Here is an 18964-nt window from a genome sequence, read left to right as displayed (position 1 = left end):
AGGCACCTAATACCATTCACTTTCTTCAGCTTACTTTTCTTTTGTTTGCTAGATTTCATCTTCAAATCCTCTTAAAGCTTATCTTTTCTGCATTAAGAGTAATGTGAGCACCACCTTTAAAACATGTCCTTTTAAATCCTACCCTTAAAGGAAGGCTTTAACCCTCTGGTTCCTCTGGCAATAGCTCTCAACTTCTACAGAAGAATTTGTTACTGGGAGTTTAGAAACAAAATCTTACAAAATTCAGCGCTATGTTGGTAAAGATGGTGAAGATGTAGAGTGCAAGATATATGAGGAGTGGATAAGGTCCCTGGGTTTGCTCAGCCCAGAGCAGAGGAAGCTGAGGGGAGACCTCATGGCAGCTACAGCTCCTCACAGAGAGCGGAGGGGCAGCACTGAGCTCTGCTCTCTGTGACAGTGACAGGACCCGAGGGAACAGCATGGAGCTGTGTCAGGGGAGGGGCAGAAGAGTGTTAGGGAAAGGCTCTGCAACAGAAGGCAATGGACATGGAACAGGGTGCCCAGAGAGTGGGCACAGCCCCGGGCTGCTGGAGTGCAGGGAGTATTTGGGCAACACTCTCGGACATAGGGTTTGGGTTTTGGGTGGTCCTGTGTGGAGCCAGGGGTTGAAATCAGCGATCCTTGCAGACCACTTCCAACTCAGGATATTGTATGATTCTATGATTCTCAACTGAGTTTGCAACTCCAAGCATCAGTACAGATGGGGGATGAGTGGATTGAGAGCAGTCTGGAAAGCCAACCATATCCTGGGCTGCATCAGAAGAAGTATGTCCATCAGGGTGAGGGAGGCTATTGTTATCCTCTACTCCACTCGTATGACTCCACCTGCAAGGAGTAATGGTTTTAAACTAAAGGAGGGCAGATACAGATTAGATGTAAGGAAAACATTATTCACTGTGAGGGTTTTGAGGCACTGGCACAGAGAGCCGGTGGATGTCCATCCCTGGGCCAGGCTGAATAGGGCCCTGGGCAGCCTGATGTGGTGCGTAGCAACCAGCCCACAGCAGAGAGTTGGAACTGGGTGGGCTTTGAGGTCCCTTCCAATCCAAGCCATTATCTGATTCTACAATTGTGGAGAAACTACTGGAGGTGAAGCCAATTACTGTCACAACATGCTGCATGCTGGTATAATTGCCCCAAACAGAGGGTTTAGAAAGTTTATCTATTACAGACAAAATTTAAGAAAAATACAGAGATGTATCTTCTATAGTTTCCAGTTAGTAACATTTGCCTCAACTTTTGGAACCAAGTGCCATTTACAGTTCTTAACAGCAAGGCTAACATGCAACTCTTGAAAAGCTTTGCAAACAAAGTACAAGATGCTCTTTGTTCCAGTTTGTGAGTCTATTATATAACAACCCATTTTTTTATACCAGCTAGGACCTTAATGGGAGTAAAAAATATTTTTAGCCTCAGAAACCATATCTCTGAGCTACAGGATGCAAATCCTTCTGAGAATCTGGCTCTGTAGCAACATCACAATATTCCCTAGCACAGAGAAGACCATCCAAACTATTAGATTACCTAAGTACAACAAAGCAACGAATAATCCTGGAAGACATGCCCCCTTATGATCATCCCATATTGTATTACTCCCTCCTATTGAAAACACATATTCAGGGTGAAACTTATTTAAAGTCCTGCCCAGTGCCAAACCTTGCCAGAGCTGCCCAGGCTCAGAGCAGGTAAGCTGCAACACACAGAAGCAAACCAGCACAGCACATTGCATCGTATGAACCAAAGCACGCTGATGATTTTGCACCTCAGAAGGCTTTTCGAGGTAAGAGATTTGCTGCATGGCATTGCCCCTTTCAACCTGCTGAACCACATTAGATTGAGCATACCATGTTCTGTCCCATTTTGATTCCTAGTGATGAAAAGCTCCTTTCAGGACACAGTTCTTAAATTTCCAAAAGAGAGACAGCCCAGAAGATGCAGGTTGCAACTCAAGAAGCACTTCTGGCAGCCAGGAAGTAGTCAGATCCGCAGTTAGATATCCGAACCAAGCCTACAATATGACCAGTGTGTTGCTGATGTGCCCCAGACAGCAGCAATGACCCTTCAGCACCAGAACTGCCGTGATTTATATTGTTTAAACAGTGTAAAAGAGTTGAGATGGCTTACTGATGCCTACAGTATCATTTTTTTCCTGTTAGTCCCACCACAGGTGTCCATCCAGCTTGTGTAGCCCTGGGTTCTTGCCCCAAGTCTGGTCATATCCTCATGCACGCAGTTCCTGCAGCAACAGCCTGCTGTTGGCTCGGCAGAACCCTGTGCATATTCTGGGAATAAATAGTAAAAAATATCTTTTGCATACATAATTTGTACCATAAAAGGTAGAAACATTAAAGTATGCAGGCATCATGGATGTCATCATGGCTGTTGCAATTGAAAACAGGCCTCAAGGCAAATATGGCTGTACATTCTTCAGCAAATTTCAGTATTCCTTCAGTGTTTACAGAGATACCACTTATTTTCTCATAGTTACCCATCTGCCAGCACTTACTGACTAATATAGCACATATAGTAGAAGAAAATCCCTATTATTTGCTTTCATGTCCTCAGTAAGGATTTTATCCCTCAGGGAGAAACTAAAAAAGTATAATAAACAAAGAATTAAATTATTGTGCAAATAGATAGGTCTGAGGGAAGCAGGGACTTCTGACAGTGCTGGGACTGCTGCCACCCCTACCTAGGGAAAAGAGTACCCTCAGGAGGAAGTTAACGGTATAAAACAGAAAGGGAAAAGCAAATCACCAAGCATCCTTTCCTGTCCTTGGTTCAGATACCACATAGGTTTGAAAGGCCCTGCTCAAGCAGCAGCAGACTCTCACAGACAACACAGAGGTGGAGTGCTCCCAGCTGGAAGAGAAAGCTGCCAGGCTATCCAGCCGTCAATCCTGCCATGGCCACAAAAGCCACCAGCTCCAAGAAATGCCTCCAGCTTCTTGCTTTCTACGTGGCTCTGGTAGCACCTGTCTTCTGTGGGAATGTGCTGGTCTGGCCAACAGAGGGCAGCCACTGGCTAAACGTGAAGATGGTTATTCGGGAGCTCATCCGCCGTGGGCACAGTGTCACCATCCTCGTGTCCAATGCTTCCCTCTTCATTCAGCCAAAGGCTGAGACCACTGAGAAGTTTGAGGTTTTTAACGTGCCCTTCAAGAAAGACACCATTGCAAACCTGATTGAGGAGATTGTGGCATTGTGGCTGAACAACAGGCCAACAGCCTCGACCTTCTGGCAGTTTTACAGGGAGCTGGGGAAACTGTCCAAAAGCTGGCACCAGGTCAACCAGCAGATGTGTGATGCAGTGCTGACTAACCGGGAGCTGATGGCTCATCTACAGGGCTCTGGTTATGACATGCTGCTGTCAGACCCAGTTACTCTCTGTGGGGACCTCGTAGCTCTCAAGCTGGCACTGCCCTTCGTGTACTCCCTGCGCTTCTCTCCAGCCTCAACTGTCGAGAGGCACTGTGGCAAAATCCCAGCCCCACCATCCTACACACCTGCAGCCCTGTCTGAGCTCACTGACCACATGTCCTTTGGCGAGAGAATTAAAAATATCCTGTCTTATCATTTGCAAGACTACATTTTCCAGAGCTACTGGGGAGAATGGGACATCTACTACAGCAAGATCTTAGGTAAGCTGTTGCTACATAGCTTTTCATCACTCAGCCTCCCATACTATGAGTTACAGAGCTGGAGGCATAGGGAAGGCCTGGAGGGGGAAGCAATCAACACATGGCCACCAACGCATTTTTCATTGTGTCAATATATGAAAAAGTGAGTAAGCCACCAGTGAAAGAGTCAGGCAACTGAGGTTCAGGTTGGATATTAGGAAAAATTTCTTCTTAGAAAGAGTGGTGAGACATGGGCACAGGCTACCCAGGGAGGTGGTACAGTCATCACAGAGATGTGGCACTGAGGGACATGGTTCATGGGTATGGTGAGAGTGGGCTGGAGGTTGGACTGCATGATCTTAGAAATCTTTTCCAACCTTAATGATTCTGTGATTCTTTGACCTCTTACATACGGCATGTAATGGCAGTCTGAAACAGTAGGCCAGAGTGATTTCAGAGACCAAAATAATTAATATCATCTACAAAACAGAAGCCCCATTTCTCTGGAGATCCTGCTTCAATCTAACCAGGCAATCCTTACAGTCTTACCTCAACATTCGCCAAACTGCCCAAGTCAAGTACGTTTGTATCAACTGCACCCACCTGTGTCAGGATGCTATGCTGGCATGGTACTGTGTGAAGACAGGAATCTGCAGGCATCCCAACTGAGGGATTTGCCATTATTAATTCTAATGTAGAGTCTTAAGAAACTTCCCTAGCACAGAGCACTCTCAGCAAGGAGAGCTCAGCTCATACTTCTTCCCCTCCCATGCTCACACTGAAAGCACATAACAGGACTGCTTTCTTGGGGCAGAGCATCACAACTAAGTGAGCTACAAGTCAGCCTTGACCCTCAATAACAACTGAGGTGCACTGTGCTTTTGTAATAGACTTCACTTACATCACTGGTAATGAAAACCAATCCTTTCTAAATACAACTTGTTTTGTACAAACAGACCTTCCACCTACAAGGGAACAATAAAAATAACAAGCCTTCCTCAAAGGCTTTTGCTCTGGACTCTTCTGAGCAAATACATCGAAGAATGTGCTTGGGTAAGTACACAATCAACACGATATGTTTACTGAGCTCACACCAACCCTGTGTAACAGGGCACCTCCAAGTCTCCCAGGACACAATCTGCCTGTATGCTGCAGGACTCCACAAGCATAGCAAGCTCTTGTCATGTGTGCAGCAGACAGGAGCCTCAGCTCAGCTTCTCAGGGCCTGACCACTACTTTCACTTCCCCTGCATGCTGGAAAGGATGCTGTGGGCAGCACAGGACTCATAGCAAATGCTCCGCCCAACGTCATGATTGGGAGAACAGAACTAGGCAGGAGCACAATGATTATTTCTGGCACAGTGAAGAAGTCTCACATCATTTCTTACCTGGAAATCATAAGTATGGCTGTAAATAAAGCAGCTTAGCAGAGCTTCTGGTTCTACTTACAGTGTATTACTGGGACCTGGTGGCAGACAGGACAGCCCATGGCCATCAACTTGCAGACCCAGCCTCCTTCCAGGACAGCTCTGGAGGAGGAAAGTTCATGTGAGGACAGCCTTATTCTGACACAGAAGTTGCTTGCTTCACCTTGTCATCTCATCTACATGGAGATCAGCTTGCCAGCTGCAACCCTGGATCACCATGCTAAGTGTACTGCAAACAGATGCTCAGTGGCTTCACAAAGCAAAAAGATGCACACACAGTGGGTGAACATTTCTCTGAACATCACTTGCCACTGAAGCTGCCAGATGAATGTCAAAGTCACCTCTTGTACCAAATATAACACAGATTATAGCTAGATAGGCACAAGAGCCAGGACAGCTCAGAAAGACAACCCTCACACTCTCTGCATTGCTTCAAAGGAAACCCATTCCAACTTCATCAAGTCACTGACCACCAGATGGAGCCAACTGGTTCCAGTCACCTTTTCCCTGAGAAAACATGCCATTATCCACGACGGGATTTTGCACCAGCTACCTTGGCTCTTTGCCTTGCAGTGTCATGCAGGCCCAGCCCATTTTGGTGTGCTCTGCTGCTCCCAAGGAAGCAAGGCCACTGAAGCACTGAGAAGCACTGTAAATCATGTCAGGAAAGAAGGTGGCTGTGCTGTGGCTGCTGGCAGTGCTGGGCTCTGTGTCTGGTGGGAAGGTGTTGGTCTGGCCAGTTGACAACAGCCACTGGCTCAACATGGAGTATATCCTGCACGAGCTTGTAGCCCGGGGCCATGAGGTGACTGTGCTGCTGCCTTCGTGCTTTCTTATCCTAAATGGCACCGAGCCCTCACCTTTCCAATTTGAGATGGTCGAGGTGCCAATCAGCAAAAGTGAGATGGCTGCCGCAATGGATGAAGGTTTCTATTTTTGGTTCTATGAGGAGAGAAGGTTACCTTTCTGGGAAAGTTTTTACAAGATGATTGATCTGCTACGCAAGTTCGAGAATATAACCAGAACCATTTGTGACGGAGTTGTGAAGAACAAGGTGCTGCTGGAAAGGCTGAGGGCATCCGCCTTTGATGTCCTCCTGGCAGACCCACTGATGCCCAGCGGGGAGCTGTTTGCGGAGAAGCTGGGTATCCCTTTGATATACACCATACGGTTTTCCATGGGCAACACAGTGGAGCGGCTCTGCGGGGGACTCCCAGCTCCTCCTTCCTATGTGCCAGCCAGCCTAAGCTCCCTAACAGACCAGATGACCTACACACAGAGGATAAAAAACTTGTTCTCCTATGCTCTGCAGGACTTCGTATACCATTACATTCTCTGGGGACATTGGAATCAATACTACAGTGACATTTTAGGTAAGGCTGCTCTTACTTGCAGAGATTACATATGCTGTACACGGTGGTCTGCAAACCCAGAGCATTGGTGCTAAGGTAGAAGTTAGCACCAGTCCTGAATTTCTTTCCTTCAACATATTTGTGTCACAGCAAACAACCCAGGCAAGAACAAACATTACCTGTTTCTAGCTACAGCTAAAACCATACAGGTACTTTTAACACAGGCAAACCTATCAAATGCTAATACCACTTGAAACAGCCTGTATGTCAAATGAAACAGACACAAAGAAGAAAAGAATACCACTTCATTTCTACCAAATGCTACTACTGAACTAAAATTTCTAAAGAAGAAAGCTATACATTTTTTAGAAGGCTATCTTCCAAAGTTTCCTCTTTTTCCCTTCGTAACACGATCGCTCCTTAGCTCTCCTCAGAATGAAGATAAAACAGGTTCCCTAGGTCTTTATGGGTTTGGAAGAGCAGCTGTCCTTGCAGTCTAAGAAGACTGCAATGCACTGAGTCTCAATGGCCAGTGATACAATTCCCCCAGCAGCAAGGAAAAAAAGTATTTGGCTTTTTTGAAGGTATCTTAAAGAAGCATTTGGAGTTGCTTACTTGTTTATCTAATAACAACTGCAGAACTAATTTTGAAGTTTTGTTTTAAAGAGTTCTTGTCATGATTAGTAGGAAATAGGATAATCTTCATTCATTAATTAAGAAAATTATTTATTTATTTTGTGGTGGGGGAGAAGGAATTAAAAGGTTGTTATTTCCATGTGAAGATTTAAGTGCCTTTATTTATTTTTCAGATCTGTAGAAGTGTGTGGTTTTGTTGAGAAAGCAAAGTTGGCAGGAAGTCTTACTACTGGAGTACTTAGCTACATATTTATTTGTGTTGCTTATCAAGTTTGGCAGCAGCTAGAAAGCTTTGTGCTGGAAGCAATGCACTGCTGAACCTAGGCTGTGTCAGCTTCAGGCTGCCTGAAGTGAGTGATTTATTGGGTTTTCTAGTAGTCATAAAATGTGTCCATTAGCACTTAAGCTTATACATACAAACTCTATGTAAGCCTACTTTGTCTTCCCTCTGACTGCAGTCTGCTGTATCTCCTGTCTGAGCTGTATCAGTCCAGTGAGGGTCCCATGCAGTGGTGTGCTGGGCTCCTGGAGGAGTGCCCAGGCCCTACTTCAACTCAGCATAAGCCTCATCCTCCTGCTCAGGAAAGAGCAGATGCCTGTTCTTCTCCATTTACACATCGGTGGCACAAGGCATCTTTGAGTTATCTGTGGGATTGCTTTCAGGAAGGGAAATTAGGATTCTTGTGTTGGACTGCCCTGAACAGTGAGGGGCAAAGAAGGTGAGCAAAACCCAAGCTCTCCATTTCCTCCTTTTTCTTCCATGGAAAGGCCTTGATGCTGTGATGACCTCTGTCAGGACTGTCCCCTTCCAGTAATGAGCCCACAGCATCTGGTAATGTTGAATACAGGATGAGAGCACACTGCAGATTTGTTGTGAATCACTACAGGATGTTGCATCTGCAGGTAGTAAAACAGGAGATTAAAACTGTAACCAGACATACAGGCAGTTTGGTTCTTAAAGGGCAAAGAAGAAAATGTAGGCTGTAAGACTGAGCTCCTTGGGCTCTCCTAGCCTGAACTCCTGATGTGCACAGGGATGTGTACCTTGGAGATCTGGCAGCAGGGTAAGGGCTTCTGGGCCTCACATGCTGCAGGCTGCACTTTTTGGTAAGCAGAAACAGGATTTGCCTTCATTTCCAGAAGTTGGCTGCAGATTTGCAGATTCCAGAACGGGATTTACTGCTTGCCCAGCCCTCCTACCGGTGGCGTTATGTGTACTGACATGCCCTCTTGCCAAGGCTGGCACCAAGTGAATCTCACTTTTACTGGCTGTTTCCACAGTTGTTTGCACACTAAAGTAGTGTAACTGCTTCAAGCATGCTCAGACTGGAGTTGTGCGTGGACTGCTGAGAGTATGGGGCAAAGATTCTCCTGGCTACTCTGGACCTTTGCGTGCTGGTGGAGTGTTGGCTTTTGTGGGAAGGTGGTGGTCTGGCCCACTGATGCCAGTCACTGGATCAACATGAAAGTGTTGCTGGAAGAGCTCATTCTCCGGGGTCATGAAGTGACTGTGCTGGTACCATCAATAAATCTGCTCATCGACTACCAAGACGCATCATCTCCTTTCACCTTTGAGGTCCTGAAAGTGAACATCACCCAAGAGACCCTGGATGCTCTCATGGAGGACTTCCTCAATCTCTGGATAAATGACCTCCCTAATCTGTTCCCCTGGGAGGTCATGTGGAGGATGAAAGAAGCCATATACTCCTTTTCCAACTTGTCAAAGCAGTCCTGTGATGCCTTGGTGTCAGATCCTCAGCTGATAGCAAAGCTGCATCAGGCCAAGTTTGATATTCTGATAGCTGACCCTCTAGCTGTATGCGGCGAGCTTGCAGCAGACCTCCTGGCAATCCCTTTTGTCTACAGTTTCCGTTTTTCTGAGGGGAACGTGGTAGAGCGGCTGTGTGGTGGGCTCCCATCTCCACCTTCGTATGTGCCTGCTAGCACAACAGGGTTGACGGACCACATGTCCTTTGTGGAGAGACTGCAAAATTTCTTCTTTTACTTTGCCATGGATTTATTTTTTTTAAAGTTTTGGCGAGATGAATGGGATGGATACTACAGTAATGTCTTGGGTAAGGCAGCTGTTGAGTGGTCTCTCTTGCATAAATTGTGCTTTTTGAATGCTTAGAGAGCTTAGTGCTATAGTCTCAGAATATTTCCTCAAAATGTCTCAATGTTGTAGATGACCTCCTTGAAGATGTAGTCCCGCGTTAGAAGGGAGCACACTGAGCTCCTTTCATCACTGATAGAAGGGAAGGAAAGGTCTCTGAAGGAGGCTGGAGATTACTACAGTAGATGAAGACACTAGTCTCTGCTGTGTCACAGACAGCAGTCCATTCTGCTTCTATACTTTAGTCCTCTTTAATGTCTGCTGCATTTATTTGATGTAGAACAGAAGTTTGCAGATGACACCCAGTTGGGAGGGAGTGTTGTTCTGCCTGAGGGGAGAACAGCACTACAGAGAGACCTGGATAGACTGGATCAATGGGCCAGTGTTAACTGTATGGGTTTCAATACAGCCAACTGTCAGGTCTTGCATTTTGGTCACAACAACCCCAGGCAACCTTACAGACTTGTGGAGGAGTGGCTGGAAAGCTCCATGATGGAAAGGGACCTTGGTGTACTTATGGACAGTCAGATGAATATGAGCCAGCAGTGTGCCCAGGTGACCAAGAAGGCCAATGGCATCCTGGTTTGTATCAGGAATAGTGGGGTGAGCAGGACTAGAGAAGTAATCGTGCCCATGTACTTGACATTGGTCAGGCCTCACCTCAGGTACTGTGTTCAGCTTTGGGCACCTCAGTACAGAAAGGACATTGAGGTGCTGGAGCAGATCCAAAGAAGGGCAACAAGGCTTGTGAAGGGCTTGGAGAATATGCCCTACGAGGAGAGACTGAAGGAACTGGGGCTGTTTAGTCTGGGGAAAAGGAGGCTGAGTGCAGACCTCATTGCTCTCTTCCAACATCTGAAAGGTGCTTACAGCGAGAGCGGGGTTGGTCTCTTCTCACTGGTGACAGGTGACAGGACAAGGGGAAATGGCCTCAGATTGCACGAGGGTAAGTTCAGGTTGGCTATCAGGAAATACTTCTTTACAGAGAGGGTTGTTAAGCACTGGAATAGGCTCCCCAGGGAGGAGGTTGAGTCACCATCCCTGGATGTGTTTAAAAACTGTCTGGATGTGGTGATCAGGGACGATTTAGCTGAGGGTTGTTAGAATGAGGGCAGTATGGTTAGGTTGGGGTTGGACTTGATGATCTTTAAGGTCTTTTCCAACCTGAGTGATTTTATGATTTTATGAACAGATTTCTGATTACTTTTATTCTTTTCTACATTTTAAGCAGAGTGTTTTCATTCAATTTTTTTTTCATTCAAAATTGTAGCAGTTTCAATACACAGTAGTGCACAATTTACCTTATTTCTTAGGAGAGCAGAGATGATAATTCTGTGTTGGTCTGACAGAGGTTGTGCTTTATCTTTTATGGCTTGTATAGCCTAACAGATACCAGTGAAGTCCTGTTATATTTCCACTTAAGGATCTTTAGAGCGTTTAGTTGCAATTTTTGTCAATAATGGTACTGCTGGTCAGTTCTTCTTGTGAGCTGCATGCCTGTTTTAGTGCCTATAGAGGAATTTAGAGGACAAATGCTATTTCTTAATTTTGAGTACAGGCACTTCTACAGCTAAGGTGGTAGCAGATAAAGAGACTGGAGGGCAAAATCGTTGTTTCAGTAAGTGCAAGCTTCTGGAGACACCTCCATTAGTAACATGGAACCAAGACTGAAATTGAACCAGTCTTGTTCTAACTAGGAACACTGGCTGTTGTTGGATGAAAAGGGCAAAGTTGCATGCATTCATGTTGCATGCATCATCTGGAGGTACTATCTGGCAGACCTGATTGGTACAGATGCAAAATGTGGGTTCGTCTTCTCCAAGAAGACCTTTCCCTTTCTGTCACCATACAGAGTTTGAAATACAGTTTCCTTAATCTATATACTTAAAACTTCTGTTCTAGCCTATTACAGCACAGGGAGTGACACAAAGTCTATAAAAGAGACCTTTCAGTTAAATGGACATTGAACCTTGTCTAGAATTATCCATGTTCAAACAGATAACAAATGAACAGCAAGCACAAGGGCATCTAGTCTGCTGCTCTCCAGTCTCTTCCTCTGTTTTCAGCAAACACCTCTACCTTCCAGACTAGCCTTTTTTCCATTAGTTGAACTTTTCTACCATGTAAGACAGTTTCACACTACAATTTAGGTATTGACACTTTTATATCACTCTAGTAGTAATGCAGGTGTCATTTTCACTCTTGTAATTTTATAGCTGAGTCATTGCCCTCTACTTTAGAAAAAAATAACATAGAAAAAAAAATACCACCACCATTTTATTTCTTTCTAATGCTGATCAAGTAGTATAAGATGCTCTATGGGCAACTTTCCTCCTGCTTATTTTGCTTGGATACTATTTGCATTAGATTGACCTTGGAAGATCATTTAACACTTTTAACCCTTTTCCACTTTGTGGGGAAAATACCACAGAGAACTTGCAAGATGTGCCTAAGAATATGTATTTTCCAAATGGGAAGCTATAAAAGAGTTCCCCTCTTCCCCTCAACTCCCACCCCCCTTTTTTTTTCTCCTGCAGATGAATTTCTAAAGACGTTTTGCCTAAAACAGTCTTCCAGAAGCTACATTTTGGGCCATTTTTTCTCTATACATTTCAGCAGAAGTTTTCCCAGTCCCCAGCAAACTCAGCTAAGTGTACCTGTTTGTTTTTTTTTCACTGTAGTCTGAGCAGCCACAGACTACAGTGACATCATTTGAAAAATACAACAGAACTTAGTTAAAAAATTTCTTCTTTCCTGACCTCTGATCATCACTTTGTGATTTAATCTTATGTGGCCATAAGTTTTCTGTGACCGTTTTCTTCCTCCAAATGGCATTTTATTACAAACATAAGTAATTACATTTTTCAGCAGTACAAGAAATGCACAGAAATTAAATGCTTCCCAACTTGCTCATATACATTTATCCCGAAGGTTCAGAATGGTTTTAAACATACTTTTGCTTTGTTCGTGGCAACTTCAGAAGACTGAAGAGGGACAGGACAAGGAATAGCTCTAGATTTGTCCAGGTTTTCTCTTCCTGCCCAGTTTGACAGAATACACTGACTGGGAGTACCAAAATACAAAGGTAGGGCTAGTATTTTGCAATCTACTGCAAACAAGATTATACTCGTGATTGTTGTAAATGCCTTGTACCTTGCCCACAGGAAGGCCCACAACCCTGTGTGAGACGATGGGGAAAGCAGAGATATGGCTAATCAGAACATACTGGGATTTTGAATTTCCTCGCCCTTTCCTGCCCAACTTTGAGTTCGTTGGAGGACTTCACTGCCAGCCTGCAAAGCCACTGCCAAAGGTATTCTGACTTTGTTCTGCCATTGGCTGGTTATCTACAAAATCTATTTTCATCCCTGATAAGCCATGTCATGAGAAAGCTCATTCTCAAAACAGATGTTCTGCTGCTGGTGGGAGCAGGAGGGAGCTATTTAGCAATCTGCCCAGGCTTGTACAAACTGAGGGCTGGGTTTGCAGCTCGCTGTCAAAAGACGATAGGTGAGTCAGCAGGAACAAATATGGGTATTTGTTTTAGGAGAAGCAGGTGTTACCTCAGAGCAGCAAAGTGTAAAATTTAATTCTAAGACACTGAAAGAGAACACTAAAATACCTGATGCAGCAGGACACTTTGACAAGAAACACTCTTTAGACAAAATGGAGCCAAGACTTGCAGGAAGAGAACAGTGCTGCACACTTGTTCTATTGGTGCTTATTTTAAGACATCTTAAAGGGAGTAAAATACTCTGCATTTCCAGGCTGCTATGACTGGCAATTTTCAGGTGGAATTTGAAACTCCTGGATATTGATGATGATGAAGACATAACAAGCTCTGGTCTAGATTATTACCCCTGCAGGAGCCTCTTAGGAGGCAGGATATTTTGCAGTATAAATTGTCTACTGAAAAACAAAAAACAAAAACAAGCTTTCTTGACTTTTAACTGTTACAACTCTTAACTGCTACAAGGGTTGAGTTGAGAGAGAGGTATAGCCATTCCCTTTTGGATACTATTACTTCATTTCACATGACACTACCTAAAAGAAGGAACAGGAAGATCATAGAATCATAGAATGGCAGGGTTTAAGTCTGGTTATACTACAGAAATGCAGAACTGGCTAACAAAGTGACAGCAGTGACTTGACTACTCAGGATGCTGCAATAAGCTGTCAGTTTTCAGCAATGTATCCCCCTGAAGGTCTGCATATCATGACAAACTATGCCAGGGAGGATGCCTGAGTAGCCTTCTCACTCCAGTGCCAGGATCCATTCCTGCTGGTCATGCTCTGAAAGAAATGTTTCCTGAAACTTCCTGACTTGCATTCAAAGAGATTAGGCTTCTTCTGCTTGTCTTGCTCTTTCTCAGGGAGAAGCTGCCTGTTCTGCCAAGGGCAATGTGTATCTTTGTAATAGCCTTCTGTCAGCAGAGGTGCTTTTAACACCACGATCATCTTCTTGATAAACTAAATAAATTATACTCTCTCTTCATATAATCTGTGTAATATGCATTGTATGATTACTGTTAGTATGCCTTCTATCTCCTAGGAAATTGAAGAATTTGTTCAGAGTTCAGGGGAACATGGCATTGTGGTATTTTCTCTCGGGTCAATGGTCTACAACCTAACCGATGAAAGAAGTAATGTGATTGCCAAAGCACTCAGCCAGCTTCCACAAAACGTGAGTTTACTTTCAAGTATAAAACAACCTGCCTTATTTTTTGTCACTAACGCTTCCTTTAGCAAACCTACCTTTGATTGGCCTGATTTTTATCTGCATCTCTGCTGGATATCCCATGGCTAGAAGCTGGGCTTTGCAGAGGCAGAGCGCTGAGCCATCCCAGGTAGAATTAAAGTATTTTTCTTCCCCATTCCCAACCCAAATGGTATGGGGACGTGTCATAGGCCAAAATAACTAACCAAAGATCTAATCTAGAGCCAAAGCTGTTTGAATTACTGACAAAGGATATGTGAGTTTGAGATAATGCTCAGTTTTACGTGTAATAACACAGAAGATAATTCTGCAATCATAGTGTTTATCTCGGTGTTCCTTTGTTCAAGGTCCTCTGGCGATACAAAGGTAAAAAACCAGAAACTCTGGGCTCCAACACCAGGATTTATGACTGGATACCCCAAAATGACCTGCTCGGTGAGACTGATTCTATCTGGGATGAATTATACCCTTGGAAAACCTATTTCCTTTATTTTTCTGCTAAAATGGCTTATTTGGGTAAAGAACCCCAACACTTAATGGCTACAGTTACTTTTGTACCTCAAGCAGCAGAGGTTAGCTCTTGAAGCCATAATTTCATAGTTTGTTTTTGACTTTATGGTGAGTGGGCTATACAAGAACTATGGAAGATACAGCCATACCCTAAAGGGAGTAGAGATCAGTGGCTCAGAAAGAGCAATTTGAGCTTAGCTATACAGATGGATCTCTTAAGGAAAAGTCTTAGTCTTACGGAGTCTGGTGGCATCAGTCTGCAAGGACTAAGAACCACGTGTCAGTAAGAAAGAAGGTATGTGCTCTGGACTTCACCCCTGCAGTTCATTTCCGGGGCACATCCTTCAAAATACATCAAGCATCTTAGATCAACAAGAAGGCTGCAGAAGAGGCTATTATGAACCTGAGCCAGTGTGAAAACTAGAACAGCATGACTGAGGTAACTTTACGGTAGTCTGGAGGAATATACCGGTTCATATACTGCATTCAAACATGAACGTGTGGAAGTTGTGGAAGTTAAGCTAAGAGTGCATGCTCTGGTGCCAATCCAGAAGTCAGGGTGCATTTGCTCTAGTAGTTGACAGCTCTGATACTCCTGTGAACGTGGCCTGCTGCTGCTACATGTGTCTCACCTTCCCTGTTGCAGGCCATCCCTTGACGAAGGCCTTCATTACTCATGGTGGGACCAATGGGATCTATGAAGCTATTTACCATGGAATCCCAATCGTTGGGATTCCCATGTTTGCTGACCAGCATGACAACGTTGCTCACATGAGGGCAAAAGGAGCTGCAGTTGAGCTGGATTTCAGCACACTGACAACGCAGGATCTAGTTGATGCAGTGAATACAGTCATTAACAATTCTACGTGAGTTTTATTCTTCCATCAGAGTGATGTTATTTAAACTTTGGGCTGCTGATGCGAGACAGCTGGCTTTTCTGGGAACTCAGAATATTGTGTAGCTGGCACTTGGGTCTTAGAGAAAAAAACTAACCTTTACTAAGAATCAGCATCTTCACAGAAAAGAGAGTCCAGCAATCCTATTTTGTATTGCATTTTAAGATTCCTTTGAGAAAGATAGCTCTGGAGCAATCCTGAATCATCCTGAGATGATTCTCTGTTCACTGCTAGCATAAATTTTTTGGATACATTGCATGAGAATGCAAAGTTGTTTTATCTGTTCTCTGTATGGAGCTGTCACAGTCCTCTTATCTGAGTCTCCAGTATCCTTAGGTTATTGTAGGAACATACCTGAACAGATGTAATAAAGTTTACGTTGCTTTTTTACAGAGTAACTGGAATCATTTCACATAATTTTTCTTTGCAAAAGACTGACTTTCTCTATTAAAGTTCGTATCTCAAGTTCTGTGCAGATAGGAATAAACTGGGCTGGTTTCAAATATTTTTATATAATGTTGATGAAAGTAAAAGCAGAACTTTCTACCTTCCTCAAGACAACAGCCAGTGGTGGAATGGGTTGTTTCAGAAATGAGTAACAAACCTCTTTTCTTTTTTCAGCTACAAGGAAAGTGCTTTAAAGTTATCCAAGATACATCATGACCAGCCAATTAAGCCTCTGGACAGAGCTGTCTTCTGGATTGAATTTGTCATGCGTCACAAAGGAGCAAAGCACTTGAGACCAGCTGCTCACCATCTTACCTGGTACCAGTACCACTGCCTGGATGTTCTGGCATTCTTGTTCACCTGTGCAGCCGTTGCTGGCTTCATTCTTGTCAAGTGCTGCATGTTTTGCTGTAGAAAATGTAGTAGGGTCACAAAAAAAAAGAAAGAATAGATATGTTGATCCCATCAGCAGTCTTTCTTCTCATACACTGCTTCAGTAAAACGTTTCTGCATACTCCTTGGTAAATACAATTATAAGGATATGCTTTAAGTTATGCATATCATGAAGCACCTCATTCAACTGGGTTGTACTAAAAAAGCAGTTAGAGAGCTGCTTGCTAAGCCAGCAAATTACTGTTGGCCTCTATAACATTGAATTATAGCTGTCTAATCCCTTGGGAAGCTGCAAGCTGATCACACAGTATTCCTAAAATGATAATTGCTGCTCTAACTTTTCAAATTTAGTTTGGCGATCTTTTTTAAATTCAGCCCTTCTGTGTGTCATGCAGTGGTCCTGCAATTGGTTTTCTTAGCCTAGCTCCGTCCTCCCCCATAAAGTCACCTATGCTTGGTGATTCAAAACCAAAACACCTTTCCTGCCTGTATACCTCTTTCCAGATTGAACAGTGAAGCTCTTAAAAAACACCCAACTGAAGGGCTAACATCATGAAAGACAGGGAGCTGCCGAAGTCTGGTTAAGCTTCTGTCACCTCTTTCTACAAATGCACTACTTAGTGGTATATGAAAGATCAGAGCTTATCTGAGTCTGAAACCAGTAGAGAAACTGCTTCCTTTCCTCAGGGAACCATTCCCTTCTCCCATCCAGTATGCTTGGATTCCTACTGCACACATTATCATTCCAATTACACCACCACAAGTATGTGAAAATAACCTATATGTAACATGCTTGCGTTAACCCCCAAATCCTCTGAGCCATAGTAACTGATAAATCCAGAAAAACCTTGAGGTAGAACTTACAAAGTAATCGTGTCACACACGGGAACACCACAATACTTACTTGTCTTGCCTGAAGTATTGGTGGGAAAATAATGCTGTCCATGGCTCAGACAGCGATGTTAAATGTTGCACTACTGAAACTATTTAAAGAGACCTTACTGATGAAAACTGATGCTAGTTCAGGCCTCCTGCTCAAGGTAAGGCTATTCGACTATTATGCCAGCATACTTAAAGAATCTGCCTTGATTTTAACTAATTTGTTGTATTCTGGATGTTGCATATTTGTTTTCAAGCAGATTAAGAAAACATTATCTTTGTTTACATAATAAAATTCCCCTCAATATGTTAACTTTTTAATTGACTCCTTTGTTAGCAGCTTCAGTTCCACTGAAATATCTTCATACAAAAACCTCCACAAAAGTGTAAGTGAATGGTTTCCAATCTAGAGTGATTAGAACAAGCTTACTAGTGTTTCACATGGTAACTAGGAATCCAGCATGGTCGTGACCGCATGTGCAGAAACATGTTAACAATGAACACACAACAATCGGGTCCTAGAGCAGAAAGATTTCACAAAACCTCTTCATACAGCTGACTCCTGAAACTCAGCTTCACCATACTTCATCACGGAGTCCTCATCATCCAGCTTTGAAAGTAGAAAACTGGCTAAGGATTCTAGTTCTGTTGACGGTAAGGTCAGTAAGATTTCTAACATATATTTGGTACATTTTGGCATTGGTGAGACAGAGCTAACAAAGGATACAGGAAATACAGTGTTCTGCACTTTGAAGATTTGAGAAGGTAGTTCAATCACAAGGGTTGGAAGGGACCTCAAGAGATCGAGTCCAACCACCCTGCTAAAGCATGTTCCCTACAGTAAGTCACACAGGCACACATCTAGATGTGTCTTGAGTATCTTCATAGAAGGAGATTCTGCAACCCTCTCTGGGCAACCTGTACAGGAAGCTGACAGAGCACTGGGAAAGTTCTTCTGCATGTTTGTATGGAACTCCCTACATTCAAATTTTAAGCCATTGCTCCTTGTACTATCGCTACACAACACTGAGAATAGCCTGACCTCATCAGTTTGCTTCTCCCCTCCCTTTAGATATTTATAAACACTAATCAGATCCCACTTCAGTTTTCCCCAGGCTGAGCAGATTACTCAGCCTTTCCTCATATGGGAGATGCTCCAGGCCCTTTATTATCTTTGCGGCCCTTCGCCAGACTCCTACTTACTCAGAGCAATTTGGCTTATCAAGCACTGAATTAAAGTCAAGCTTAAAAACAAAGCAATACAAAAAAAAAAAAAAACAAACAACAAACCTGCAACAGCTATTATTTCCAAATGAAGCAGTGAAATATCTCAGAGAATGTAGGTGGTCTGTGGTGCACATCTCAAACTGGCCACAATAAGCATGCTCAATTTGACAGACCAATCTAATCCTGCTTCACACCTCTCAGTTCATAGTTTTGAGGGAGCTTAACCTGTTAAACTTCTTGAGGCATTTAAAGAACATTTCTACATGAAGGTCACGCTTTTTGCTCATGTTTACTATACAAGCATAAACTGAAATACACAAAGCCTAAAAGACTGTCAGTTCCAAAAAAATCATGTTTCCACAATTGCGATACTGGCAAATCCTATATTGCAGTTTGTTAATACAGCTAAAGCATACAGTGCTGCAGAGCTGAAAGACTACAAAGAATGTGCTATAACTTGACTTAATTAAATCAGAAGACAAAAAATAAAGGTTATTAATAAGTCCACAAAGGCAGTGCTACAAATGCAGGTTTTGAGAACTAGGAAACTGCAGAAACTGAGAAATGTCCTCTACAACTTTTATCTTTCTTCACAGTTCTATACCATTAGCATTTAGTTTGAAATAGTTTCTATTTACAAGAAATAACAAGTACAGATTACTGCATCACAAGGAAGATATGAGAGAGGTACGATTGTGGCTGAGAACAGCCTATTAATAGCATGAA

At 43.4% G+C, this 18964-nt stretch overlaps 1 protein-coding gene across 3 annotated transcripts; it reads left to right on the top strand.

Moving 5' to 3' along the window:
- Positions 1-1414: 1414 nt before the first annotated feature.
- Positions 1415-18092, top strand: LOC116231206 (UDP-glucuronosyltransferase 2A2-like). Of its 3 annotated transcripts, XM_090139136.1 has the most exons (7): positions 1415-3662; positions 5809-6441; positions 12334-12482; positions 13722-13853; positions 14234-14321; positions 15043-15262; positions 15914-18092. In XM_090139136.1, exons 1-7 carry the CDS (start codon positions 2927-2929, stop codon positions 16188-16190), a joined length of 2235 nt encoding a protein of 744 aa, XP_089995262.1. In that variant the 5' UTR covers positions 1415-2926; the 3' UTR covers positions 16191-18092. The 3 variants fall into 3 exon arrangements, with proteins under 3 accessions (XP_089995262.1, XP_031452693.2, XP_031452694.2); XM_031596833.2 differs by lacking the exon at positions 5809-6441; XM_031596834.2 differs by lacking the exons at positions 1415-3662; positions 5809-6441 and adding an exon at positions 7175-9131.
- The last annotated feature ends 872 nt before the right edge of the window (positions 18093-18964 follow it).

The sequence above is a fragment of the Phasianus colchicus genome, chromosome 4 (genome assembly GCF_987193195.1).
Source record: "Phasianus colchicus chromosome 4, bPhaCol1.hap1.1, whole genome shotgun sequence".
In the NCBI taxonomy this organism is placed as follows: domain Eukaryota; kingdom Metazoa; phylum Chordata; class Aves; order Galliformes; family Phasianidae; genus Phasianus; species Phasianus colchicus.
The sequence above is the reverse complement of the archived record's forward strand: the minus strand, read 5'-3'. Positions and strand labels throughout refer to the sequence as shown.

Bases quoted from the DNA above. Each gene is read 5' to 3' on its own strand.
- LOC116231206 (XM_090139136.1), top strand. From the start codon at position 2,927: ATGGCCACAAAAGCCACCAGCTCCAAGAAATGCCTCCAGCTTCTTGCT. The intron at 3,663-5,808 runs GTAAGCTGTTGC...TGGTCTGGCCAG, and splicing joins CTACTACAGCAAGATCTTAG to TTGACAACAGCCACTGGCTC. The intron at 13,854-14,233 runs GTGAGTTTACTT...CCTTTGTTCAAG, and splicing joins TCAGCCAGCTTCCACAAAAC to GTCCTCTGGCGATACAAAGG.